General features: G+C 45.0%; 2 protein-coding genes and 1 long non-coding RNA gene across 14 annotated transcripts in view; 2 read left to right on the plus strand and 1 right to left on the minus strand.

Annotated features, from left to right (window-relative positions):
- The window catches only part of ZC3H7A (zinc finger CCCH-type containing 7A), a 46,082-nt gene extending 30,577 nt beyond the window's left edge, over window positions 1-15,505 (plus strand). For 5 of the 9 annotated variants that reach the window (XM_055242751.2, XM_063618194.1, XM_063618196.1 and 2 more), the window contains 10 exons: window positions 822-1,018; window positions 1,351-1,451; window positions 2,804-2,985; window positions 3,710-3,786; window positions 4,428-4,561; window positions 4,963-5,068; window positions 7,894-8,002; window positions 9,742-9,875; window positions 13,267-13,430; window positions 14,587-15,505. In XM_055242751.2, the coding sequence (XP_055098726.1) occupies window positions 822-1,018; window positions 1,351-1,451; window positions 2,804-2,985; window positions 3,710-3,786; window positions 4,428-4,561; window positions 4,963-5,068; window positions 7,894-8,002; window positions 9,742-9,875; window positions 13,267-13,430; window positions 14,587-14,776 (1,394 nt within the window). In that variant the 3' untranslated portion in view covers window positions 14,777-15,505. Of the gene's footprint in view, window positions 1-821; window positions 1,019-1,350; window positions 1,452-2,803; window positions 2,986-3,709; window positions 3,787-4,427; window positions 4,562-4,962; window positions 5,069-5,645; window positions 5,795-7,893; window positions 8,003-9,741; window positions 9,876-13,266; window positions 13,431-14,586 lie in introns of all 9 variants that reach the window. The other 4 variants (XM_063618190.1, XM_063618192.1, XM_063618193.1 and 1 more) reach the window with 1 other exon arrangement.
- On the minus strand, window positions 941-25,145 carry LOC129462634 (uncharacterized). The gene is made up of 3 exons (XR_008650904.2): window positions 24,805-25,145; window positions 5,654-5,898; window positions 941-1,080 (listed from the first exon to the last, which is right to left on the minus strand). It is a non-coding gene; the product is annotated as an uncharacterized lncRNA (long non-coding RNA).
- TXNDC11 (thioredoxin domain containing 11) overlaps window positions 24,082-27,557 on the plus strand; it is a 68,063-nt gene continuing 64,587 nt past the window's right edge. Inside the window, exon 1 of one of the 4 annotated variants that reach the window (XM_055242747.2) lies at window positions 24,082-24,530. In XM_055242747.2, coding sequence (XP_055098722.1) covers window positions 24,277-24,530 — 254 coding nt within the window. In that variant the 5' untranslated portion in view covers window positions 24,082-24,276. Of the gene's footprint in view, window positions 24,531-25,179; window positions 25,505-27,557 lie in introns of those variants that run through there. The other 3 variants (XM_055242746.2, XM_063618199.1, XM_063618197.1) reach the window with 3 other exon arrangements.

Here is a 27,557-nt window from a genome sequence, read left to right on the forward strand (position 1 = left end):
TCGGCTCACTGCAACCTCTGCTTCCCAGGTTCAAGCAATTTTCTCATGACTCAGCTACCGAATAGCTGGAATTACAGGCATGTGCCACCCTGCCCCACTGATTTTTGTATTTTTTAGTAGAGATGGGTTTCATCATGTTGGTTAGGCTCATTTTGAAGTCCTGGCCTCAAATGATCTGCCTGCCTCGGCCTCCCAAAATGTTGGGATTACAGCTGTGTGCCACCACGCCTGGCCTATGACCAGGTTTTAAACAGAAGACTGTCTCAAACCTTAAGTTCTCTCTAAACAGAATCAAAACACTGAGCTAAGGCTTCAAAAAGTGTTTAAGATGCTTTTGAGAGAACTTGATATTTTCATGTTTGTCAAACAAGTTTGTGTGAATGAGCTTAGAATGTCCCTAAATGATTTTTTTTTTCAGTTGAGGTGTAGTCCATGAGAGTATCAAGGCTCTTCTCACAGTCTGTAATAAAAATAATTAAGGCTTGTGGTACTTCTCTTTTTTAGAGTTGATACCATCCATCCCCAGATAATATGCATATCATTGTTTGAGGCTGTCCATGAATTGTTAGACAAGTTCAAATGATGCCCTAAATGTTATTTATATTTATTGGCTTTAAGGAAACAATTACCATCATTTTTTTTGTTTATTTTGACACTGGGACTTGCTCTGTTGCCCGACTGGAGTGCAGTGGCAAGATCATTGCTCACTGCAGCCTCGAACTCCTGGGCTCAAGGGATCCTCCCACCTCAGCCTCCCAAGTAGCTGAGAGTACAGGCCAATTGCCATGTTTTCAATGTCTTTCCATTCCCTGTCTTTCTAGATGTTGCTGCTGAGGAAGAATGTAGATATTCAGGCCACTGCACGTTTGCTTATTGCCAAGAGGAGATAGATGTGTGGACACTGGAGCGGAAAGGAGCATTCAGCCGCGAGGCTTTCTTTGGTGGCAATGGAAAGATTAATCTTACTGTGTTCAAACTTCTCCAGGAGCATCTTGGAGAATTTATATTCCTTTGTGAGGTGCATTCTCCAAAACTTATTTTCCACTGTAAAGTTGAATTTGCAAGCCCAGTGGTATTGTCCTGCCATGTGATAAAACATTCACTCAGTAAATGAATATTCATTTATTTATATGATAAATAATATCATATTTATGAATAAAATATTCCTCTGGTCCTGCCATGTGATAAAACATTCATTCAGTAAATGTTAGCTACTACTGTTACCAAAAAGAATATTAAAACTTCATATTGAGTATTAATTTTGTAATGATATTGAAACTAGGGCAATATTATGGGTACAAAATTTACATTTTGTATTTTTTTTTGATAATCTTTCTCTCTCTATTCCAGAAATGTTTTGATCATAAGCCTAGAATGATAAGTAAAAGAAATAAAGATAATTCTACTGCTTGCTCTCACCCGGTTACAAAGCATGAGTTTGAAGACAATAAGTATGTTGATAGTTTCTAATTTCTGTAATGACAAAATAGATTCTTTTTCTAGATCTGAATAAAAACTAGTAGTAGTGTCTGTCCAGGCATTGCCCTTTCATCATTTGTTGTTATTCTGAAGAATAATGACGAAATTTTAAAATGTCTTTTAGTAGATTTGGCTGGGAAGTGAATAATTAAATATATTATGTAAAACAGAAAAGCATTATTGATGTATAGTTTCTCATGACACGGATTTAGGTATTTTATGACTTAAATTATAAGTACTTCCCCCAATTAATTCAACAATTGCATGTAGTGATTTGGTTTTTTTGTTTGTTTTTTTGAGACAGAGTCTTGCTCTGTCACCCAGGCTAAAGTGCAGTGGCATGATCTTGCCTCACTGCAAGTTCTGCCTCCCAGATTCAAGCAATTCTCCTGCCTCAGCCTCTCGAGTAGCTGGGATTATAGACACCCACCACCAGGCCCGGCTAATTTTTTGTATTTATTTATTTTTTTTTTTGAGAAGAAGTCTTGTTCTGTTTCCCACACTGGGGTGCAGTGGTGCGGTTTCAGCTCACTGCAACCTCTGCCTCCTGGGTTCAAGCGATTCTCCTGCCTCAGCCTCCCGAGTAGCTGGGATTACAGTCATGTGCCACCACACCAGCTAATTTTTGTGTTTTTAGTAGTGACAGGGTTTTACCATGTTGGCTGGGCTGGTCTCGAACTCCTGACCTCAAGTGATCCACCTGCCTTGGCCTCCCAAAGTGCTGGGATTACAGGAGTGAGCCATCACGCCTGGCCAATTTTTTGTATTTTTAGTAGCGACAGGGTTTCAACATGTTGGCCAGGCTGGTTTCAAACTCTACCTCAGGTGATCCCCTCGCCTCGGCCTCCCAAAGTGCTGGGATTACAGGTGTGAGCCACTGTGCCCGGCCCTTATGATTTTTTTTTTTTTTTCTGATAAAAATTTAAAATGTGGGGCCGGGCGTGGTGGCTCACGCCTGTAATCCCAGCACTTTGGGAGGCCGAGGCAGGCAGATCACGAGGTCAAGAGATCGAGACCATCCTGGCTAACACGGTGAAACCCCATCTCTACTAAAAATACAAAAAAAAAATTAGCCGGGCGTGTTGGCGGGCATCTGTAGTCCCAGCTACTCAGGAGGCTGAGGCAGGAGAATGGTGTGAACCTGGGAGGCGGAGCTTGCAGTGAGCTGAGATCGCGCCACTGCACTCCAGCCTGGGTGACAGAGCGAGACTCTGTCTCAAAAAAAAAAAAAAAAATTTAAAATGTTTTGTCAGTGTAGATTATATATATATATTTGAAAAATCTGTGGCAGAACAATATTAAAATGTCACTGTTTTCATCTTAGGTGCCTTGTCCACATTTTGCGAGAGACAACAGTAAAATACTCCAAAATACGTTCCTTTCATGGTCAGTGTCAGCTTGATTTATGTCGACATGAGGTTCGGTATGGCTGTTTAAGGGAAGATGAGTGCTTTTATGCCCATAGTCTTGTGGAACTGAAAGTCTGGATAATGCAAAATGAAACAGGTAGGTTTGTGTGCAACTGAGAAGTATGTCTCCTCAAAAGCAGACAGGGTTTAATGAAACAGTAATTTGGGCCTGGCATGGTGGCTCATGCCTGTAATCCCACTATTTTGGGAGGCTGAGGCAGATGGATCACTTGAGGTCAGGATTTCAAGACCAGTCTGGCCAGTACGGTGAAATCCCCATATCTACAAAAAATACAAAAATTAATCTGGCGTGGTGGTGGGCGCCTGTAATCCCAGCTACTTGGGAGGCTGAGGCATGAGAATTGCTTAAACCTGGGAGGCAGAGGTTGCAGTGGGCCAAGATCACAACACTACACTCCAGTCTGGGTGATAATGCGAGACTGTCTCAAAAAAAAAAACATAAGGGAATTTGGAGACCTCCCCTTCTCCATCAACCAGATGTGGCGACGCTATTGATTTTGTCCAGCGCTTTAATCTTTTGATTTTTAGAGTTGCCTATTTTGAGTGGTTCTCATGTCATTAATTATTGATACGAGTTGATACATGGAATTGTCGGGAGGAAAGATTCCTCAGAAGGCACAAAGAGCTGTATTTGTGTATATTCCATTTCAAAAAAGTAACGTGGTATTCATCCTTGCTGATGGATTAGGATGTATGAGAATACTTTGGAAGCTGAAGGTTCTCCACGTCTGACTGCACCCAGATTGGTGGGCTGTTGTTCGTATAGATATAATTTAAAGGAAGGCTTGTACATTCCCCAGGTATCTCACATGATGCTATTGCTCAAGAATCTAAACGATATTGGCAGAATTTGGAAGCAAATGTACCTGGAGCGCAGGTATTTTTCTCTTGTGTACTTTCTGCATTTGGTGTCCTTTCTGGAATTGCCTAATAGATGTTGGTTGTTGGTGGATGCAGTTAACATTTACAGTCCAGTTACTTTCTTAATGTTCATTCAGGTGAGTCATTCTTATGTGAAAAAACAATTTGCATTTTAGTTGATCACCATAAAAAAATTATGCAGCCCACAATGCCTGCCAAGAGTGTAGGACACTGTTTTCTTATTTCGTTTAATTGACAAAACAACTGGAGTTCTAGGCTTTATGGATTCTTGGAGTAAGTGGGTTAGATTATTTTTATAGTTTAGCTTTCCACCTGGCATGTCTCGTTTTTCCACTGCTCTCTCCTCAACACCCCTGACCCAAATGAAACAATTCTAGTCATCAGTTTCAAAGATGAGTTTCATAAATTAAAGTTTGGCATCTATAATCTGCTTTTATGATATTCTCTTACATTTGGGGGAAGAATTGGAGATTTAGTTATCAGATATAATGGTCAAGTCATCAAGCCAGATAAAAATGGGAAAGGGAAATTGTATACTATTGTGAAAAAAATGCATGTTGATTTAGTATTTTGTCATCAGAAAACTGGTTTTCTGTAAAAAAAAAAAAATTAAAAGGAATCTTTTAATTGTTTAAGGTACTTGGTAATCAAATAATGCCCGGATTTCTTAATATGAAGATAAAGTTTGTGTGCGCCCAGTGTCTGAGAAACGGTCAAGTAATTGAACCAGACAAAAACAGAAAATATTGTAGTGCAAAAGCAAGGCATTCGTAAGTATTGTGTGTGGAAACAATTTCTATTTTGTAATTTTCTGTTTCATAGGTGTAAAATCATACACATAAGAAAAAAGTTTAAGGCTTTGAAGAGAGGAGAGAAAAATAGATAACTTAGGATAATTACAAACACAAGAGAAGAGATTTTTAGGACCTAGTAGATAAGAATTCAAAAGTAGTGTTTTTTTCCTGTATTTTATCAATTCTTTGTTTAGAGTTTGTAGGGAATGTTTGTAAATGACAATAGGAAGTGAAAATATAGAATCATAAGGTATTTCTTTTAGAAGCATTGAGAAAAAAATTCTCTGGTTCCTCAGGTACAAACTTTGTGCCTCGCCCTTTGTGTTATGTCTTTTGCTCGTGTGTCTTTGTTTTTTTCTGAACTCCATTTTTCTTAGGTGGACCAAAGACCGGCGTGCGATGAGAGTGATGTCTATTGAACGTAAGAAGTGGATGAACATCCGTCCTCTCCCCACAAAGAAACAAATGCCTTTACAGTTTGATGTACATACGTAATTTTTAAGCCACTTTTTTTTAAATTAGGCATTTCAAATCATTAGAAAATAGTAGTAATTCAGATTGAAACTCAAGCCCTTTAAATACTATTCGTCAGTAATAATGCTATTTAAATTGTTCCTCTTTGGTTTTCCTTCCCCTTTAGTATATGTATGGTTCCATAGCAGTTTTCATATTGATTGGAATTTTATGAGTTACTTGGAAAAAGTAAATAGATGTGGATCTGAGGAAAAGTTATGGGGACAATTTAACTTATTTTTAGATGAATTACTTTGGGGAGGGAATGAGAGCAAATTTTATTTAATTGCGATACCAAACCTAAGGTTTTCAGTATTATGAATGCTGTTGATGAGATTGTTTTTATCATGCCTTGTCTCTTTCACTGCAGCAAGGGATACATAGCTACAAGACACCTAACTTTATAAGACTTTCTAAAAGTAACCCAAAGAAAAATGTTCAATGTTAGAGGAACATGTTCTTCAAAAACTAGAAAATACTAGGCTAACTTAAAGTTAGGATAGTATTTCATTCACACAGTGCCACATTTCATCTTGGTACACTGTAGCACCTTACCTGATCTTGAAGATGACTGTCCGAGCAAACCACTTGAGTTGTCCTGGACTTTCTTCTTCACGAGAGAGAGGGTCTGGAGAGCATCTAGAGGCACTTCACACGTGTGTTAGCAGACACGGACACTTGGAGCATCTACACATAGTAAGCTTTCTACCGGATGGAGGAAATATGGAGGGAACCTTTTGCCCAGAGAAGCAGGGCAGATGGACTGTAGGGTCCCCTTGTAAATGAGGCCTCTCTCTGAACTGCAAGAAAGAGTTGAAGAAGAGGTAGATGTATTTTTCACCACTTTACAGTACCTTGCAGTTCTGTAAAACTTACACAAGTAACACAGCCAGTCTCTTCGAGGCGTTGGTAGGTTTGTGTTTTATCCAAAGTGGTTTTAGACTCAGATTTTATTAATGGGTTATGTAGGAGGGGGAAAGAGGTTTATTTGGAACCTTGATTTCTTGTGGTTTAAAGAATGATGGAGATAATATGTATATCAAGTACTTTGTTAAAATGAGTACAGCTGAGAACAACCCTGGTTCCTGAGGCAGCTGCTTAGAGTATTGGTTATTCTTTAATCTCGAACATGGTGTAGTACTGTGCAACATTACAGTAGCTTATTTCCTCTTTTTTTCCCCCTGCCATACTAGGTATTGCTAAGGGACTTTTTTTCTTTTTTTCTTTTTTCTTTTTGCATTTTTTCTTGCTCTGTCACCTAGGCTGGAGTGCAATGTTGCGATCTCCGCACACCGCAACCTCCACCTCCTGGGTTCAAGCAATTCCTCTGCCTCAGCCTCCGGAGTAGCTGGGATTACAGGCGTGTGCCACCACGCTCAGCTAATTTTTGTATTTTTTTTTAGTAGACATGAGGCTTCACCATGTTGGCCAGGCTTGTCTCGAACTCAACCTCAAGTGACCCACCGCCTCGGCCTCCCAAAGTGTTGGGATTACAGGCGTGAGTCACCGTGCCCAGCCTAGGACCTTTTTTCTTAAAGAAGAAATTATACTGTGTGTGTGTATGTAGAGAGAGTGGTGAGGCTTAAAGACAGTGGGCTTCAAAGTCTGCCAGAAAGGCCCCAGTCAAGTTATTCAGCCTCAGTTTGCTCACCTGTAATTGGGAATAAGTATGTGCGATGGTATTATGTAAACACCTGGCACAGTACCCGGCCTTCTCCTTTACCTGCTCTTCTTCCTGCTCCTTATCGTTGAGCTTTGAAAGACTATGGTAAATGCTTCCCTAGTAATATGACTAAATACTTATTGGGGTTTGACCAGGGAAAGAATATGACTATTTTATCCAGTACTGACTTTATGCAGAAGACTTTAAGGGTGGGTCACTGACATTGGTCCAAGGGAGGAAATGTACAGTGTTAAGGGGGCTGATCCAAAACTCTGAAAAACGTCACAGATGCTAAGTATTTAATGTCACGTAAGCTAAATAATGTAGGGCCAGCTCCTGTTGAAGCACAAACTAAGAAAAGCTAATAATTAGTTGTACTAGGATTTATACCTCATACAGACAAGTAGGTTGATGGTATTCAAGAATGCGTTCTCAGTGATGGAGGTTTTCTTGGTTCCTGGCTCATGATTCTTAGGGAAGTCTGCGTTCTGCTGATCACGATCACTTTATTTTCCTACCAGTATCACTGTATTTACTTTGTTAAGTAAAAATACAAATAACCTGAAGAGGTATTATTTGAAAGCTATGTAACTCCATGGTATGGCTAGTGTGATAATTGTCTTCTGATAATGCATATGTAGTGAATTATGGCCGAGGTTAGCTTCCAGTACTGGTTATAAGTAAGTTAAATTTCTGAAATGTTTTGGGCACTGTTCAGTACCCTTTGGAGTAGCCTGCAGTTTCTTTACTGCTTTCAAGTGCTGATGTGGAGGAATCATTAGTGTTGGGCAGGGGAAACAGGAGCTGTCAGACTGAGAGGGCCAGGGGTGTTCATTGTGGAGATTAAATGTTGTGAGTAAGTGAGTTTGTAGACATTTCCTTATAAGAAAATGTTCCATGCTTTACTCTGTTTTGGACATTTTCTTTTGAAAAATTTTGAGATAGAAACCTTAATATCATTTCATATATTTAGAGCATATAGTTAATTTGAACAGAGTCAAATTAATCGTATTTTAGAATTTGATTACTAAGTATTAGCATGGATAATAATGCTTCTTTTGCTTAAATGTAAAAATTAGGCAGTTTTACTAGGTGTACTTTGTCTTAATCATATTCCTATTTTTTTATACAGCTGTGCAACCATATTGCTTCTGGGAAAAAATGTCAATATGTTGGAAACTGTTCCTTTGCTCATAGTCCTGAGGAAAGAGAAGTTTGGACTTACATGAAGGAGAATGGGAGTAAGTTAATCTTTTAGCTGTGTCCTTGAGCTAGGTTGCCTGAAAGTTCCTTTCCTCTCTATAAATATGCCAGCTTCCTGTGAACACAGAAAGCAGTTTGCATTCTAAACAATTGCCCCCTGTTTCATCAGTAGCTCTGTTGGTGATGATGCCTGGAAAATGTGGGCACAGCCTCAGTGGGGTGGAATGTGGCATCTGATCTGTGTTTGGTTAGGTCAGATTTGGATATAAATATATAGGTCTGCATCCTTACATGTAATAGATGTATTCCTAAAAAATGGCCTGGGGAAGTTCAGTACTCCCTTGACTGTTTAAATCAGATCATCTGCTCTTATTGGAAATAGTTTGCCCTCTGAATTAACCAGGTTAGAATTGGGGGTTTCTTCAGGGAGGCATTACTAATCAAACAGGCTCAGAATCAGAGGTCCAAGGAAAGAATGTTGATTTTGGTCAAATTCCAAGTTTATTGTGGGAGCCTTTGAGAGGAGCCGCAGACAACCTTTCACTTGTGACCATAACATGTTTTACTACAAGGATCATTATTCTTTAATCTTAAGTAAACTGATGAAAGGTATACTGACTGCAGTCTCTGGATTATAAGACCCAACCAGATTTGACTGTCGCCTGCTATGTTTCAACCACATAGATCGTCAGTGGTGTGTGGAGGGGATTCCGTCTAGCTGTCTTGCTGGGAGTGAGGCCATGCAGTCTGGCCTGACTGAAGATGCCCTTGCATACCAGGCTTTTGCAATGACTCCTCCCACCACTGGTCTTAAGGAAGAAGAATTTCTAGTTTATCTCTAATCTTTGCCTGATGATACATTGTTAGAAACCATTAGGCAGACAACAAAGCCAAATTTTGGCCAGATCCTCATTACCAGAGTTTTTAGCATAGTGGTTCTCAACTGGGAACAAATTTTGCCACTCTCCTTCCCTGGGGACATTTGGCAATGTCTGGAGATATTTTCATTGTCATGACTGGCAGAAGTTGCTCAGTGGGTAGAGGCCAGGGATGCTGCTCACCATCCCGTAAAGGACAGGGCACGCCCCCAGCAAAGAATTCTCTAGCCAGAATGCCAACCGCATGGAGGTTGAGAAACCTCGCCTTTAGCACTTGGCAATAATGCAGAATACACCTGTTCTTACCATAGGAAGCAACTGGCAGCCACTGCCCAGGACTTGGTCATGGTTGTCTTGTCAGTTGCAGCCCAGCATATCTGCCCTCTGGGACTGTGGCTTGACTGATGGACTCCCATCAGGGTCAGAGTCTTGGTCCAGTAGTAGTATGTTTCTCATCTTTCTCAGTAAACAGTGAGGAGTGTATCAGCTCCAAGTCCCCCAAGCCATGTAAGTAGCCTTGTGTGGTTATAGCTCTGACACTGAGTGTGGAACGTAGGGCGACAGAGGCAGTGGTGAGGCTTTTGTGACAATACCATTTAAAATGGTTTCTGAGTTTTAAACATCCCCAAAGTCTTGTGCAAATGCAGGGAGGGGTTAATTAATCCTGAGAACTAATATTTGCCATTTAACAATCCTGAAAGTAGTTCTTATGCATGAGAGTTTACCTGCTACTTGAACTGGGTGATCTCTCCATGTCTAATATAATAGTCTCCTTCAGCCCCCTTGAGTTTCTTTTGAAATGTATGCTGACTGATAAAAACATTAAATACATGCACACAGTTGCGTGTATTTAAATGGTGTTTAGTTGCTGCTGCTGAAAGTAATTCATTTTTCTTTAGTACAAGATATGGAGCAATTTTACGAACTATGGCTCAAGAGTCAAAAAAATGAAAAAAGTGAAGATGTAGCCAGTCAGTCAAACAAGGAAAATGGAAAACAAATTCACATGCCAACAGATTATGCTGAAGTTACAGTGAGTACCGTGGGTCATTTACTCTCTCTTTGCCGAGCCATTGATGGAGCCTTTCTTTTCCTTTTTCTTTTTTTTTGAGATGGAGTCTCGCTCTGTCTCCAGGCTGGAGTGCAGTGGTGCGATTTCGGCTCACTGCAACCTCCGCCTCCCCGGTTCAAGCGATTCTCTTGCCTCACAAGTAGCTGGGATTATAGGCTCGCACCACCACGCCCAGCTAATTTTTGTATTTTTAATAGAGACGGAGTTTCACCATGTTGGCCAGGATGGTCTCAATCTCCTGACCTCGTGATCTGCCTGTCTCCGCCTCCCAAAGTGCTGGAATTACAAGCGTGAGCCACCATGCCCGGCCTTTCTTTTCTTTCCCAACTTCTCCAAAACCCGGCTCCCTCACTCACTGCCTGCCCTTCTCTGTTCTGTGTGTTCATCTTCTCTAGTGGTTTCCTGCCACTAGCTTAAGTCTCCTCATGTGAAAAAATCCTTTCTTTAATCCTTCTGATTTTGGAGCTAGAGAATCGTAAGTCCAAGTCCTGGTTTCTCTCCTTACTTTTTTTTTTTTTTTTTTTTGAGACGGAGTCTCGCTCTTTCACCCAGGCTGGAGTGCAGTGGCGCGATCTCGGCTCACTGCAGGCTCCGTCCCCCGGGGTTCACGCCATTCTCCTGCCTCAGCCTCCCTTGTAGCTGGGACTACAGGCGCCTGCCACCTCGCCCGGCTAATTTTTTGTATTTTTAGTAGAGACGGGGTTTCACCGTGTTAGCCAGGATGGTCTCGATCTCCTGACCTTGTGATCCGCCCGCCTCGGCCTCCCAAAGTGCTGGGATTACAGGCGTGAGCCACTGCGCCCGGCCTCTCTCCTTACTTGCCTGGCACCCTGGGCAAATTATTTATGTCTCCAAGTGGGGTCGTCCTGATGGATTAGTGAAGTATGAGGAGTCTGTGACTCTTCCCTAGTGGAAGGCCCCAGCAGGTGGCTCAGGAATGTGGGCTATCTACCCCACTGGACCTTGCATTCCCTGCTTACTGCCTGCAGTCTGGCCTCTCCCTCTGTGGTTCTTGGGGACATTAAGTTACCAGTGGTCTGTTAACTGTTTTGATTTTCTTTAAAAAATTTCAAAGAAGTGAAGAGGATAATATAACAAATATCTTGAGCCCACCATCGCAAGTTAACTGATATTAACGATTTGTTGTAGTTCCTGCTGTAAAATAAATAAAATGCTACAGATAAAGTTGGAACCCCATATGTTCCCCTTCCCAGAGGAACAGATCCAGTGTGTATTTTTCCAGGCCATGTTTACCTATGGATGACACATTTATTCTTTTTTTTTTTTTTTTTGAGATGGAGTCTTACTCTGCTGCCCAGGCTGGAGTACAATGCAGTAGTCTTGGCTCACTGCAACCTCCGCCTCCTAGGTTCAAGCAATTCTCCTGCCTCAGCCTCCCGTGTAGCTGGGACTACAGGCGCCGGCCACCACATACGGTTAATTTTTGTATTTTTAGTACAGACGGAGTTTCACCATGTTGGTCAGGCTGGTCTCAAACTCCCAAAGTCGAGTGATCTGCCCCCCTCAGCCTCCCAAAGTGCTGGGATTACAGGCATGAGCCACCGTGCCCAGCTACATTTATTCTTAAATAATCTATAGTTCCACTTGATGTGGTTTTGAAAGTTTACCTAAGCATATGTGCTACTGCCCTTATTTCTTGTTTTTTGGCACCTCCGTCTCTCTCTTGATTCAGTCAGATCCAGTTTCACTGCCCATTGCAGGCCTTGTGTGTGGCCTGGCCTTGCCCAGCGTCTCTCTGCTTGTGACATGCCCTGTGAATGTCTACCTTTGTCACATTGATTCCCTTGCTACCTTTACTTAAGTGCTCCTTGGTGTTTATTTTATTATATATTTTTTTCTTCCTTTTTTTTTTTTTTTTTTTTTTTTTTTGAGACAAGGTCTCACTCTGTCATCCAGGCCGGAGTACAGTGGCACAGTTACGGCTCACTGCAGCCACTACCTCCTGGACTCAGGTGATCCTCCGACCTCAGCCTCCTGAGTAGCTAGGACTGCAGGTGCTTGCCACCACACCCGGCTAATTTTTGTATTTTTTGTAGAGATGGGGATTTTGCTATGTTGCCCACGCTAGTCTCAAACTCCTGTGCTCAAGCACTCCTCCTGCCTCGGCCCCCCAAAGTGCTGTGATTATAGGCATGAGCCACTGCGCCCAGCTGCTCCTTGGTGTTTCTAGAGCAGGTCACCTTGACTTGCTGGATCATAAGGCTTACCTGGGGCCAGGCATGGTGGTTCATGCCTGTAATCCCAGCAGTTTGGGAGGCCGAGGTGGGTGGATCACCTGAGGTTAGGAGTTCGAGACCAGCCTGGCCAACTTGGCGAAACCCCTTCTCCACTAAAAATGCAAACAATTAGCTGGGCATGGTGGCAGGTGCCTGTAATCTCAGCTACTTAGGAGGCTGAGGCAGGAGAATCGCTTAAACCTGGGAGATGGAGGTTGCAGTGAGCCAAGATCGCATCACTCCACTCCAGCCTAGGCGACAGAGTGAGACTCTGTCTCAAAAATAAACAAATAAATAAATAAATAAGGCCTACCTGGGGTGTTTCATAATAAAGAGTCTTAGAGCTGGGTGTGGTGGATTGCACCTGTAATCCTAGCCACTCAGGAGGCTGAGGTGGGAGGATCACTTGAGCCCAGGAGTTCAAGGCTGCAGTAAGCTATGATCGCACCACCGTACTCTAGCCTGGATGATAGCGAGACCATGTCTCTAAAAAAATAAAGTAATAAAAAGTCTTCATTTATACCCCACAATGAATGAGTTCAAATCTGTTTTTACCCAGTGTTGCAGAAAATTATTGCCCAGGACATTTGGGAAATACTATCCAACACTTACAGTTTGCATCAGTTGTAGCACTTAAATCCCCTCATAACAGTTCCTTTTGTATAGGTCTGTTCCCCACGGGGCAGTGTCTTTACGTTCCTGATGCCACAGCAGGGGCTCGGTTCACATACACTGAATGGAGCTGCTGCTCGTCCTTTTGGAGTTGGCATGTCCTGGTCTTTCCCATCCTCTCTGCTTTTCCCCACGGTGTTAATTCTTCCCTGAATCCTTGTTTGCACCTGCCTCTTGTTCTCCCAGCAAACATCCTTGTTTGCATACTAGCTCCTATTGCCTCTTTACCGGAGATTTCCTGGACAGCTGCCAGCATTTGTCACCCTTCTTCTCTGTGTCCTGAGTGCTGGCTTGCTTCCCCATGCTGTGGTCCTTTCCTTGTCCCTATTTCTAACCTGAGATTCATGTCTTGCCTGGCTCTCCCACCAGCCTGGGCTCCCTGGAATTGAGTCTGGATCTTAGATCAGGTGACTGATGAAACATGTGTCTTTGCTGCACATTAGGTGGACTTTCACTGCTGGATGTGTGGGAAAAACTGCAACAGTGAGAAGCAGTGGCAAGGCCACATCTCCTCCGAGAAGCACAAAGAGAAGGTTTTCCACACTGAGGATGACCAGTACTGCTGGCAGCACCGCTTCCCAACAGGCTATTTCAGTATTTGTGATAGGTATGTAGGTTTCTACAATTTTTCCATGTCAGAATTGCTGATCTCAAATTTTCATGGACATGGCAGCTGACACGGAATACCTGGGTGTTAAAGTTCTAAGGTTGCTGTGCTCTGACAGACCCTGAAGACTTCTTGGGTTTTGGCTCAAAGTGTTTCATTGCTCATCAAACCATTCCTTTCACTCTTCTTAGGTTATATGAAAAGATTTAATAGTCTTCCAATACTAATTTGAAATGTCTTAGGATAATTGAATAGAGAAGCATGTTCATTCCAATTTGCCCAAATGACCTTTGCATTCAGGCTGTGATTCTCAAACCCTTTGCCATAACCTTTGTTCACAGTAAATGTTCATCAGATTTGAAATGGCTTTTACGTTATATTTAAAATCTACAACCTAGATCAAAGGAAGATGTTAGTATGTATCACTCCTTTGTTTAAGTTTTCTTAGAAAATTTTTCAATGTGGCTGGGCATGGTGGCTCACGCCTGTAATCCCAGCACTTTGGGAGGCTGAGGCGTTGGGTCACTTGAGGCCAGGAGTTCGAGACCAGCCTGGCCAACATGGTGAAACCCTGTCTCTACTAAAACTACAAAAATTAGCTGGGCGTGGTGGCAGGTGCCTGTAATCCCAGCTACTCAGGAGGCTGAGGTAGGACAATCACTTGAACCCAGGAGGCGGAGGTTGTAGTGAGCCAAGGTTGTGCCACTGCACTCCAGCCTGGGCAACAAACAGAGTGAGACTCTGTCTCAAAAAAAATATATATTTTTTTTCAGTGAAAAACTAAGTAATTCTGAATTGCTCATTTTATTAAATCACTGTTAATATTTAATTCCCTAATTTAGATCCATGTGATCCTTAAAACCATTGAAGACATTTTTTCCTTGATGCCACCTCTGATTTCTTTCTACTACATCAGGAACAACTATAGTCTTTTTTCTCCTATCAGTCAGTACTTTTCATAGAGTATGTTTAAATAAAGTACTGATTTTTCTATTGTAGATGTCATGGCTATAAAATATTTACCTTGCTAGGCTTGAGATTCCTAACTAAAAGTTGTATGCAAATCATAAAGCTAGTGAAGTATACAGTTTCAAGAATCATGACACGATTTTTAGAAACAACTTGTGGACACTCAGCAGCTGACTTGTCCTCACAGGTATATGAATGGCACCTGCCCAGAAGGGAACAGCTGTAAATTTGCACACGGAAACGCCGAACTTCATGAATGGGAAGAAAGAAGAGATGCCCTAAAGATGAAGCTCAACAAAGCACGAAAAGATCACTTAATTGGCCCAAATGATAATGACTTTGGAAAATATAGTTTTTTGTTTAAAGATTTAAACTAATATGCTGGCTTTTATGTATGATACCTAATCAGAGCATTGACCAGAAAAATTGAAAGTGTTCTAAGGCACATAGCAGAGGAGCTGCAGACTTTCTGCTTGTATTGGCGTATATCGTTCCTCCTGAGCAGCAACCCACAGTAGGTAGGAAAATGGGCTGTTTCACAGGCCTGGCCATGCTCTCACGGAAGCATTGGCATCAGATGGTGAAGTGACTGCTACCTGGTTGCCATCTGTTGAACAGACTTTTGGATGAAGTGTGTTGGGGAAGAGGATAAGGTTATATCTAGGACAACTCTTTGAGTTGGTCCTTCATATAAGAATCATGACGGTAAGAGAATAAACACTTGTACTGGGATCAGAATACATGATGGATGAAATTCTTTACATGTTTTAGCAGAATGAATTTGTTTAATATAATAAAGTTTGCTACTTATCTGTATGTAGGTTGCTAAAAAGGATTTTCTTAACTCAGATTTTAAGCCAAATAACCATTTAACACTAGTATTTGTTAAATGGGGTATTTTTCTGTATTTGTATGTTTCACTATAATAAGGGAATTAAGGATAATGTGCATTGAGAATATTTTGAAAAATAATTAATTGACTCAAATTTTATTTCTTGGTCTTTTGCTGTTTAAATGATGATTTTGAAAGATTAAACCTGTACTGTTGGTATTGTGTTAGTGTATGGACCAATACTGCCTGTAATAAAGATTTTATATATAGATGACTTTCATTTTTTCCTGTGGTCCTTTCCCACAAAGAATTGTTGAAACTGGGTACAAAAATCAAGTTGGTGTTTTCAAAAACATTTTCATTTAGGCAGTGACTGACAGAATGCAAATTGGGACATGAAAGCAGCTTTTGACTTCATCCTCCTCTCCTCCGAATTTGGGCTCCGGGACTCTTACTGATCGGCTCTTCTAGGTAGCTCTTCCTGGGGCTCCTGTGTTTCATTCAAATGAGCTACATGAGCAGGGAGAAAAAATGGTCAGCTGGTAAGACTTGGGCTGTGGAATACCACCAAGACGGCTGTTTGGCATAACACCTTTGATAGGGCTCAGAGACTTTAAAGTCAGGATCTACTGGGCTATGATGTAGCAAGCCTTTAAACCCTTAAGCAAAGTCACTTCCTCATGGGAACGTTGAATGTGTGGGATATGGGGAAACAGAAAAGGGTCTTTTTTCTGTGTGAGCCGACCAATGGAGGGGAGGGCATGGCTGCAAGGAGTGAGAGAAATGGAGTGACATGGGATACCATCTGTGACTCTTTAAAAATACTAGTAGAGTCTGGTTCCCTCCATGTGTCAGGGGGCAGTGGAGGCCAATCACTGAACAAGGGGCTTCAGGAGTGCATCTTTTTATTTATTTATTTATTTATTTTATTTTTCAGACAGAGTCTCGCTCTGTTGCCCAGGCTGAAGTGCAACGGCACCATCTCGGCTCACTGCAAGCTCCACCTCCCGGGTTCACGCCATTCTCCTGCCTCAGCCTCCCGAGTAGCTGCAACTACAGGTGCCTACCACCACATCCAGATAATTTTTTTTTCTTTTTTGTATTTTTAGTAGAGACGGTTTCACCACGTTAGGCAGGATGGTCTCGATCTCCTGACCTCCTGATCTGCCCGCCTTGGCCTCCCAAAGTGCTGGGATTACAGGCGTGAGCCACCGCGCCCTACCCAGGGGTGTATCTTTTTTGTTTTTTTTTGTTTGTTTTTTTTTTGAGATGGAGTCTCGCTCTGTCGCCCAGGCTGGAGTGCAGTGGCACGATCTCAACTCACTGCCAGCTCCGCCTTCCAGGTTCACGCCATTCTCCTGCCTCCCGAGTAGCTAGGACTACATTGACCCACTGCTCCCGGCTTCAGGAGTGCATCTTAACTGCAAAAATAATCGTGTGTTAGGGTGATGTTTTCTGCAGAATGAAATGGTAATGTTATTCTGCTGAGTTTCCCTAGTCTGATGATGGTTGTTTACATTTTTTCCTTCCAGGTACTTTCTCCCAAACTCCTTATATCCTCTTTTTCCAGGGAGAATAGATAATAAAAAGTTGTCTGTGGGCCAGGCACAATGGCTCACACCTGTAATCCCACATTTTGGGAGGCCAAGACGGGAGGATCACTTAAGGTCAGGAGTTCAAGACTAGCCTGGTCAACATGGTGAAACCCCGTCTCTACTAAAAATACAAAAATTCGCTGGGCGTGGCAGCGGGTGCCTGTAATCCCAGTTAACTTGGGAGGCTGAGGCAGGAGAATCGCTTGAACCTGGGAGGTGGAGGTTACTGAGATCAGGCAGTGTCTCACTCTGTAGCCCACGCTGGAGTGCAGTGTCACGACCTTGGCTCACTGCAACCTTCACCTATCGGGCTCAAGCGATCCTCCCACCTCAGTCTCCCGAGTAGCCAGGACTACAGGCACACACCACCATGGCTGGCTAATTTTTGTATTTGTGGTAGAGATGGGGGCTTCACCAGGTAGGTCTCGAGTTCCTGGTCTCAAGTGATTACCCCACCTCAGCCTCCCAAAGTGCTAGGATTTCAGGTGTGAGCCACTGCACCCAGCCTGTTTAATGATTAAAAAGCCAGTTGCTTTACCCTTTGGAATCTAGGCTAAAAACAACCTTTGACGATCATATGAGTGTTGAGATTTTTTTTCCAAACTCTCCCTGCATTTTCTGTGCTTCAGCTTTCCACCTTCTCAGCAATTCTCTAAGCTCTGAACCATCTTTTTTGGTAAATTCCATTTCTGCTAACTCAGCCAGTTTCATGCTCTGGTTTGCAGCTAAGAACCCTGCCTGCCACACAGCCTTGGTCTCAGCATTAGGAAGTCAATGTTAATTACTCTGGTGAGATCACACCCCCATCCTACAAGTGCCAGGTTTACTGCAGCAGCTTTGGAGAAGAACATGCTGCGCGGGGAGGGGCGGGGCAGGGAGGGTGATAAAAGGAAAGGGAAAAAAAAAAAGTGAACAAGCAAACTCCAATCCCATTTTATTAGTAGAGGAGAGTAATAACTAGTGTGTCAACTTCGGCATGTTATCTGATTTTTTTTTTTTTTTTTTTTTTTTTGAGACGGAGTCTCGCTCTGTCGCCCAGGCTGGAGTGCAGTGGCGCGATCTCGGCTCACTGCAAGCTCCGCCTCCCGGGTTCACGCCATTCTCCTGCCTCAGCCTCTCCGAGTAGCTGGGACTACAGGCGTCCGCTACCACGCCCGGCTAATTTTTTGTATTTTTAGTAGAGACGGGGTTTCACCGTGGTCTCAATCTCCTGACCTCGTGATCCGCCCGCCTCGGCCTCCCAAAGTGCTGGGATTACAAGCGTGAGCCACCGCGCCCGGCCTGATTTTTTTTTAATGTTTAAAAAATGACTGAGATACAATTCAGTTAACAAACTCACCATTTGTAAGCATACGATTCAGTGGTGTCTAGCATATTCACAATGTTGTGTTATAGTCACCACAATCAATTTTAGAATATTTTCATTACCTAAAGCCCACATGCCTTAGCCATCACTCTCAGAATCTACACACTCGTCCTGCCTTTCAAGCTGTGGACATCCATTAACCTGCCTTCTGTCTCCAGGGATTCTCCTGTCCTAGACATTTCGTATAAATGGAATAATATATTATGTGGACTTTTACGACTGGCTTCTTTCTTCAGCATAATTCTCCAATGCTCACCTGTGTCATGGCATGTATCAGTACTTCATTACTTTTTTTTTTTTTTTTAAGATGGAGTTTCGCTCGTCACCCAGGCTGAAGTGCAGTGGCACAATCTTGGCTCACTGCAACCTCTGTATCCTGGGTTCAAGCAATTCTCCTGTCTCAGCCTCCCGAGTAGCTGGGATTACAGGCATACACCACCACGCCTAGCTAATTTTTTTTCTATTTTTAGTAGAGACGGGGGTTTTACCATGTTAGTCAGGCTGGTCTTGAACTCCTGACCTCAGGTGATCCACCTGCCTCGGCCTCCCAAAGTGCTGGGATTACAGGCGTGACCCACCGTGTCCGGTAGTACTTCATTACTTTTTATAGCCACATAATACTCCAGTTTGGATGGACCACATTTTTAAAAAATCCATTCATCGGTTGATGGACATTTGGGTTGCTTCTGCTTTTTGGCTATTGTGAATATCAACAGTGCTCTACAAGAGTTGTGACCTCAGTTTTGTTTGGCTGTAGTGAGCTGTCGCATCTGCCCTGAAGGTGTGGAGGCTGCAGGTGAATCTTTCCTACCCTCAGGGACCCCTTCTCTGCACAGTGCTCCCACCCTGTGACTGAGGTGTCCTGGGCAGGGGGGCTGCTGCCCAGAGGTGCCCACCCCTCTCCATCACTCACCCTTCCTGGAGCTTCCTATCGTGTGAGGACTGTTTGCATAGAGCCCCCAACCTTTGTTTTGATTTAGTTCCAGGGACCTGCACCAATTGGGAAACTGAAGGACAGCAGTTGGGGCAGATTTCAAATATTCTTTTGTTTTTGTTTTTTTTAGAGACAGGGTCTTGCTCTGTCCCCCAGGCTGGAGTACAGTGGCACAACCTTAGCTCACTGTATCACTGTAGCCTCAACCTTCTGGGCTCAAGTGATCCTCCTGCCTAAGCCCTCCAAGTAGCTAGGACTACAGGCATGCACCACCATGCCCAGCTAATGTTTTTTGTATTGTATTTTTTGTAGAGTTGACATCTCACTATGTTGCCCAGGCTGATCTCCAACTCCTGGACTTAAGCAATCCTCTCACCTTAGCCTCCCAAAGTGCTGGGATTACAGGTGAGAACCACCGTGCCTGATGCCTCAAACACTCTTTAGCTGGCCTGGGGAGATGAGAATACATACTGCTTTTTCTGATGCAAGGGATGAATGCCCATTTCTAGAAAGCCTATTCTGTGGTGATGATACAAAGTCTCCAAGAACACAAACACCCAGGCCAAGGGCCTGCCCTTTTCTTCTGCATAATCTGCTGTCTTGTGTTGTTGGGCATGTCCTGTTTTGTAAGTAAAGACTTGGAAGCTTTCAAAATTAATAAGCACTGCCAACATGGTGAAACCCCATCTCTACTAAAAACACAAAAATTAGGCTGGGTGTGGTGGCTCACGCCTGTAATCCCAGCACTTTGGGAGGCTGAGGTGGGCGGATCACCTGAGGTTGGGAGTTTGAGACCAGCCTGACCAACATGGAGAAACCCCGTCTCTACTAAAAATACAAAATTAGCCAGGTGTGGTGGCGTGTGCCTGTAATCCCAGCTACTCGGGAGGCTGAGGCAGGAGAATCGCTTGAACCCAGGAGGCGGAGGTTGCGGTGAGCCGAGGTTGTGCCATTGCACTACAGCCTGGGCAACAAGAGTGAAACTCCGTCTCAAGAAAAAAAATACAAAAATTAGCTGGGTATGGTGGTGTACGCCTGTAGTCCCAGCTACTTGGGAGACTGAGGCAGGAGAATCTTTTGAACCTGGGAGGCAGAGCTTGCAGTGAGCTGAGGTTGCACCACTGCACTCCAGCCTGGGCGACAGAGCAAGACTCCATCTTGGAAAAAAAAAAAATCAAAATTAATAAGCATTATTAGTTCTCTCTGGCTGCAAGGAAGGATTAATATTGAGGAAATACATGGCCATGCATCACAGCGACACGTTCTGAGAAATACATTGTTAGGTATATGAACATCCGTAGCGTACACTCCCACAAACCTAGACAGGATAGCCTACTACATGCCTAGGCTATTGCTATATAGTATATGGTATAGCCTATTGCTCCTAGGCTACAAACCAGTACAGCATGTTACTATACTAAATATCTTAGGCAACTGTAACACAGTGGTATTCGTGTTATCTAAATTTACCCAAACGTAGAAAAAGTATAGTGGGCTGGGCCTGGTGGCTTTCGCCTTTAATCCCAACACTTTGGGAGGCTGAGGCAGGCAGATCACTTGAGGTCAGGAGTTCGAGAGCAGCCTGGCCACCATGGGAAAACCCCATCACTACAAAAAATACAAAAATTAGCCAGACATGGTGGCACACGCCTGTAATCCCAACTACTTGGGAGGCAGAGGCATGAGAATTGTTTGAACCCAGGAGGTGGAGGTTGTAGTGAGCTGAGATGGTGCCACTGCACTCCAGCCTGGGTGACAGAGTGAGACTCAGTCAAAGAAAAGAAAAGGTACAATAAAAACAGTATCATAATTTTCTCGGACCACTGTCACAGCACATGACACATATATATTCCTCTGCCCCATTCCCTCCTCAAACCCCCAGCAACTTGATCTTGGTATAAAAAGTGGCCACGAGGCTGGGCGTAGTGGCTCATGCCTGTAATCCCAGCACTTTGGGAGGCTGAGGTGGGTGGATCACCTGAGGTCAGGAGTTTGAGACCAGCCTGGCCAACATGGTGAAACCCTGTCTCTACTAAAAATATAAAAATTAGCCAGGCGTGGTGGTGGGCACCTGTAATCCCAGCTACTTGGGAGGCTGAGGCAGGAGAATTGCTTGAATCCAGGAGATGGAGGTTGCAGTGAGCCGACATGGTGCCACTGCACTCCAGCCTGGGTGACAGAGGGAGACTTCATCTCAAAAAAAAAAAAAAAAAAGTGGCTACGGAAAGCTCAGATACAAGTTGGTGTGGACAAGTTAGGGCTGATCTAACCTTTGAAAAGCAGTATAGCCTGACCCCAAAGGCCTACTGTATTTTGAAACAAATTTATTTTTATTTTATTTTATTTTATTTATTTTTTTGAGACAGAGTCTTGCTCTGTCGCCCAGGCTGGAGCGCAGTGGCGCAATCACGGCTCACTGCAAGCTCCACCTCCCGGGTTCACGCCATTCTCCTGCCTCAGCCGCTCCAAGTAGCTCAGGCGCCCGCCACCACGCCCGGCTAATTTTTTTTTTGTATTTTTAGTAGAGACGGGGTTTCACCGTGGTCTCGATCTCCTGACCTCGTGATCCGCCCGCCTCAGCCTCCCGAAGTGCTGGGATTACAAGCATGAGCCACCGCGCCCGGCCTTTGAAACAAATTTATAATTGTTTCAGAAGAACGTTCTGGGCCAGCTGCAGTGGCTCAGACTTGTGATCCCAGGACTCTGGGAGTCCAGAGCGGGAGGATCACTTGAGGCCAGGAGTTCAAGACCAGCCTGGGCAACACAGTGAGATCCCATTTCTACAAAAAATAAAAAAGAGAACGTCTGCTGCCAGAGTAGGGCCCCAGTTGCTCAGAAAGTGAAGAGGAAAGGAGGCATTCTTTTATTAATACAGGGTGGTTTTCTAGTCAGTAGGACACTGCCTTGCATTTGCTCACAAAGGACTGTGGGTTTTGTGAGATTAAACCACAGACAACAAAAGTACTTTGGACCTTATGAAGCCCTGTGCAAATGTCAGATGTCTTATGGAAGTGTAGTAAATTCTGTTCCAGCAAGCTACAATGAATGAGGACACTGGTGACTTTCGACCATATTTATTTTCTTTAGCAATAAATTGTGTAACTCTAATCTACACAAAGGAATCAATAGAAGCATAAATGGCAAATTAGAAGATTAAAAATACTCTAACTATATATTTTTTCTCTTATTTAAAACAAGATTGGCCGGGCGCGGTGGCTCACGCTTGTAATCCCAGCACTTTGGGAGGCCGAGGCGGGCGGATCACGAGGTCAGGAGATCGAGGCCATCCTGGCTAACACAGTGAAACCCCGTCTCTACTAAAAAATACAAAAAATTAGCCGGGCGTGATGGCAGGCGCCTGTAGTCCCAGCTACTCGGAGAGGCTGAGGCAGGAGAATGGCGTGAACCCGGGAGGCGGAGCTTGCAGTGAGCCGAGATTGCGCCACTGCACTCCAGCCTGGGCGACAGAGCAAGACTCCGTCTCAAAAAAAAAACAAAAACAAAAAAAAAACAAGATTAACACTGTATGGTTGGGTTTGTAACATAGATAATAAGGATAATAACACAAAACAGGGATGAGGGACAAGTTAAAAATAAAGGAATATTATACAAGAAAATAGCTACTTTCTACAAAAGAAGGCAGTAAAGAAGAAACAAAAACGTGACAGGTGGGCGCAGTGGCTCATGCTTTTACATAATCCTAATGCTTTGAGAGGCCGAGGTGGGAGGATCATTTGAGCCCAGGAGTTCAAGACCAGCCTAGGCAACATGGAGAGACCTTGTCTCTACAAAAAAAAAAAAAAAAAAAAAAAATTAGCTGGGCGTAGTCGCACACATCTGTGTTGCCTACTACTTAGGAGGCTGAGGGGGGTGGATCGCTTGAGCTGGGGTTGTCAAGGCTGCAGTGAGCTATGACTGCGCCATTGCACTCCAGCCTGGATGACACAAGATCCTGTACCAAAAAACAACCAAAAAAAAAAAAGTGACATATAGAAAACAAGTAGCAAAATGGTCGGTGTACATGAACTCACAACATGTTGGGCCTGGGTGGTTGACACATTAAATGTCTGGCCAATCGAGCAAGACAGCCATTGATCGCCCCATTCTACATCCACAGAAGCAGAACCAGACAGGAAGTGATGAGATTTCCACCTGGGTCACATAGCTGACCTGTGGCAGAGGTGGCGTCTCAACTAGCCATTAGCTGTGCCTTTTGTTTGTGGCATAACGCCATATTGCCTTAATGCCCTTGAAGTTTCATTTGTCTAGTTTGTAGTTATTGACGTTGGAGGACAAGTCCTTTTTTTTTTTTTTTTTTTTTGAGACCGAGTCTCTCTCGCCTAGACTGGAGTGCAGTGACGCCATCTCCACTCACTGCAACCTCCGCCTCCCGGGTTCAGGCAATTCTCTGCCTCAGCCTCCCAAGCAGCTAAGATTCCAGGCGCCCGCCACCACGCCCGGCTAATATATTTGTACTTTCAGTAGAGACGAGGTTTCACCATGTTGGCCAGGCTGGTCTTGAACTCCTGGTCTCATGTAATCTGCCCGCCTTGGCCTCCCAAAGTGCTGGGATTACAAACTTGAGCCACCGCGCCCGGCCGTGTTTTTTTTTTTTTTCCTTAAGTGGGGATAAAAAACGGCACCTACGTGCTTCGGGGCCTGTAGTGAGAATGGTGGACACGATTGTTGTTGTCGTTACGGCTCCTAAAACCCAGCGCGGCGAGAGGAGACCACAGCGGCGTCAAGCTTCCAAGCGTCCCCCGCGGGCCTTAACCCAAGAAAGCAGCTTCTCCACGCCCCCGCGACGGCGCCTGCGCAGACTCCGTGAGCGGGGTCGTGGCCAGTGGGACCAAGGCTGGGCTGCGGGCTGGGCAGGCTTCCGCGCATTTACGTAGTGTGCAGGGCCTGGCCCGTTGTGGGCGGGAGTTTGGGCGGTGTCGGTGCCCGCCCAGACTCCGCGAGCGGTGGGCGGAGCTGCGTGCTCCGGGGTGTGAGGTGGGGCGGACCCCGCGGCGGCGGCGCGGCTGACGTGGAGCGTCCGGGTTAGCGGGTGCGGCGAGCTGCGGGATTGGGGGGCAACGGGCCGGGCCCGGCCTTCGGGCCCGAGGCGGCGGCGGCGGCGGTATAAAGCCGGCGACTGGGAGCATGTAATGTCGGAATGCGGAGGCCGCGGCGGCGGCAGCAGCAGCAGCGAGGACGCCGAGGACGAGGGAGGGGGCGGCGGCGGCCCCGCGGGCTCCGACTGTCTCAGCCCGAGCCCGGCTCCGGCCACAGCGTCCTCGGCGGGCCGGCTCCGTCGCGGGCTGCGTGGCGCTTCCCTCATGGCGCGCCAGCGGCCGGAGCTGCTCTGCGGGGCCGTGGCGCTCGCCTGCGCGCTGCTACTCGCCCTCAAGTTCACCTGCAGGTGAGGCGGCCCGGACCCCGGGGCCCCGGTACGGCGCTCCCCCTGCTCTGCCGCCTGGAGCCTGCAGGGCCGGGTCGCAGCGGCCTCAGCCGGGGAAGTCGGGCCTGACCTTGCCCAGGACGGCTGACCCCTCCCGGAACCTGCTGCCACGGCTGCCCACCTTCCCTTCGTCCTGGCCCTCCCGCGGACATTACGGCGAGGCTTCCGGGTGGAGCCCTGCCGCCCCATCGTCCCGCTTTAGTGCCGAGGGAGGCGGGTCGGGGGTGCTCCTCACCTGTTGGAGTCACTAGGGGTGGACCTGTCACTTCGGCCCGGGCTTTAGGACCCTCATTTCTCGCCGATTTCATTCCCCTTAAGCTTCCGGTGTAGTGATCCACAACCGTCCGAGAGTTCCAGACCCTTTTTAGAATTCCCGCACTTAATGATCTAACGATTATTTTTATTTTGAGACGGAGTCATGCTTTGTGTCCCAGGCAGGAGTGCAGTGGCGCGATCTCGGCTCACTGCAACCTCCGCCTCCCGGGTTCAAGGGGTTCTTCTGCCTCAGCCTCCCGAGTAGCTCGGATTACAGGCGCGCGCCACCACGCCTGGCTAATTTTTGTATTTTTAGTAGAGACGGGGGTTTCACCACGTTGGCCAGGCTGGTCTCGAACTCCTGACCTCACGTGATCCACCCGTCTCGGCCTCCCAAAGTGCTGGGATTACAGGCGAGAGCCCCCGCACCCGGCCTGATCTAACGATTATTTATCTGCACCTACTATGTGCCGGACACTCGTCCGGGTGAACTCTTTGCTCCCTTGAGTGGATGGGACAGTGAAGAAGTAAATGTAATATAATTTTTTAAAGCTTCAGTGCTATGCAGGGCATAGAAACGATGGCGGTGAGGAAAGGCTTCCTAAGGAAGTGACATTTGAAGCTTATACAAAAAGGAGAAGGGACCAGCGCTGGGAAGATCCCGGGGGAGCGTCTCCAAGGTAGAGCGAACAGCAAATGCAGAGGTTCTGAGGCTGGACAAGCTTGGTGTTTCCCTGGAATTGATAAAAAGGCCTGACAGTAGGCTGGGGTGTAGGGAGTAGGAAAATGAAAGCTCATGTGTGTCTTTTCAGGAATGTACACACATACAAAATTTGCTCTATGTTTCAGGTGTACTTCTGGTCTCCCAAATCCACAGTGAGTCTTTTGGGATTCCAATTTATAAGATCTGTATTGCTACTATGATATCTGTGATTTCACCTCGGAACATTTTTGAGTTTAGCACGATATGTGGCCAGTTGTCAAAGAGGTGTCAAAAGATTGGGGATTTTAGTGGAAAGATAAATTATAATAACTCTCAGTGAGCATTTTCCATAGGCCAGGTACTGTCAGCAGGGTTTCTCAGTCTTAGCACTGTTGATATTTTGGGTCAGATAATTCTGTGTTTTGGGGGCTGCCCTGACCACTGTAGGATTTTTAGCAGCATCCCTGGCCTCTACCCACTAGATACCAGTAGCACACCCCACAAGATCTAACAACCTACAATGGCTTCAGACATTGTTAGATGTCCCCTGGGAGCAAAATTGCCTGCTTGGGAACCACTGTTTCCATGTATGCATTTATTCATTTAGTACATAATTGAGAGCCTAGTATGGGTGTCATTTAAATCTTACAATCCCCATTAAAGTTTGAATATACTGTTATCTTTCCCAGTGCACAGATGAAGGAGTCCAGCCTTGGTGATGTTTCAGAACCTGCCGCAAATCACACCTATGTGTTAAGTGGCTGAGCTGGAATTTGAATCCTTTGCTGTCAGGACCTCCTAGATTCTTAACCTTGTACTTTATTCTTGTCTCCCACAAGGACAATGTACAAAGTATTTTACAAGGTAGAGTGTTGCGAGGTGACATTTAGGTTCAAATTAGGAAGAGAGGTTCCCCCCTCCAGGGGTGTGGAGTTTATTTACATCCGTTTGTTAAAGTATAGAAATAATGGTTAATGTTTGTTCTGAGACAGCAGGGCTTAATTGATACGGAAGTCCTTTGAGATTCAGAAGGAAGGAAGAGAGTAAATCCAGTTACTAGAGTAGGCAGAATGAGATCCTTTCTTGCTTCAGGCAAGGAGAGTGAACCAGTAAATGGCTGCTGCTTCATCTTCTTTCTGTGTCACTGGCAAATTTGACAGTCTTTTAATAGACTCAGATTAATTTTTTTTAGGGTCATCTTTGATTGAATGGTGTCATGATACTCTTTATTGCTGTGCAACTGGCTAACATTTCTATCCCCCTTTTCCTCGTTCACTTTTAAAATTTTTGCTTTAATAAAGAGATAGGCTTAAGGGAGAATAGGATTTTTTTTTTTTATTAATTTTTTTTGCATACAAAAACAATAAACATTTTCTAAAAATACATACAAACAAAAAGATGCGTATCAAACATATTAGGAAGGTTGCACATGGGAAGTCGGGGAATAGAAATGGGGGTGGGAGTTAAAATAAATGAGAGAGGGACTTTATATGGATCAGTGATAATAACTCAATCCTCTATTTGACAAAGAAGAGGGAGAAGGAAGAGGAAGAAAAAGAAAGTGGGATAAAGGATCAGAAAGGGAGGAAAATAGAGAAAATTAGAGTATGACTCCAGGGTAGACCTGTTTTGTTGTCATTGAGTTGGTTGGTTGGTTTGTCTGTTGTATTCTTCATGTTTCGCCAAGTTGGCCAGACTGGTCTCGAACTCCTAGCCCAAAGTGATCAACCCGCCTCGCCCCCCAGAGTGCCGGGACCACAGGCGTGAGCCACCACGTCCAGCCCCCACATTGCTTCTGGCCTCCGTGGTAGACCTCCCAGACGGAGCGGCCAGGCAGAGGAGCTCCTCACTTCTACCCAGACACGGGGCGGCCGGGCAGAGGGGCTCCTCACTTCCCAGACGGGGCGGCCAGGCAGAGACGCTCCTCACTTCTTCCCAGACGATAGGTGGCCGGGCAGAGGCGCTCCTCACTTCCCAGACGATGGGTGGTCGGGCAGAGGCGCTCCCCACTTCCCAGACGATGGGTGGCC

This window comes from Symphalangus syndactylus, chromosome 14 (genome assembly GCF_028878055.3).
Source record: "Symphalangus syndactylus isolate Jambi chromosome 14, NHGRI_mSymSyn1-v2.1_pri, whole genome shotgun sequence".
Classification (NCBI taxonomy): Eukaryota; Metazoa; Chordata; class Mammalia; order Primates; family Hylobatidae; genus Symphalangus; species Symphalangus syndactylus.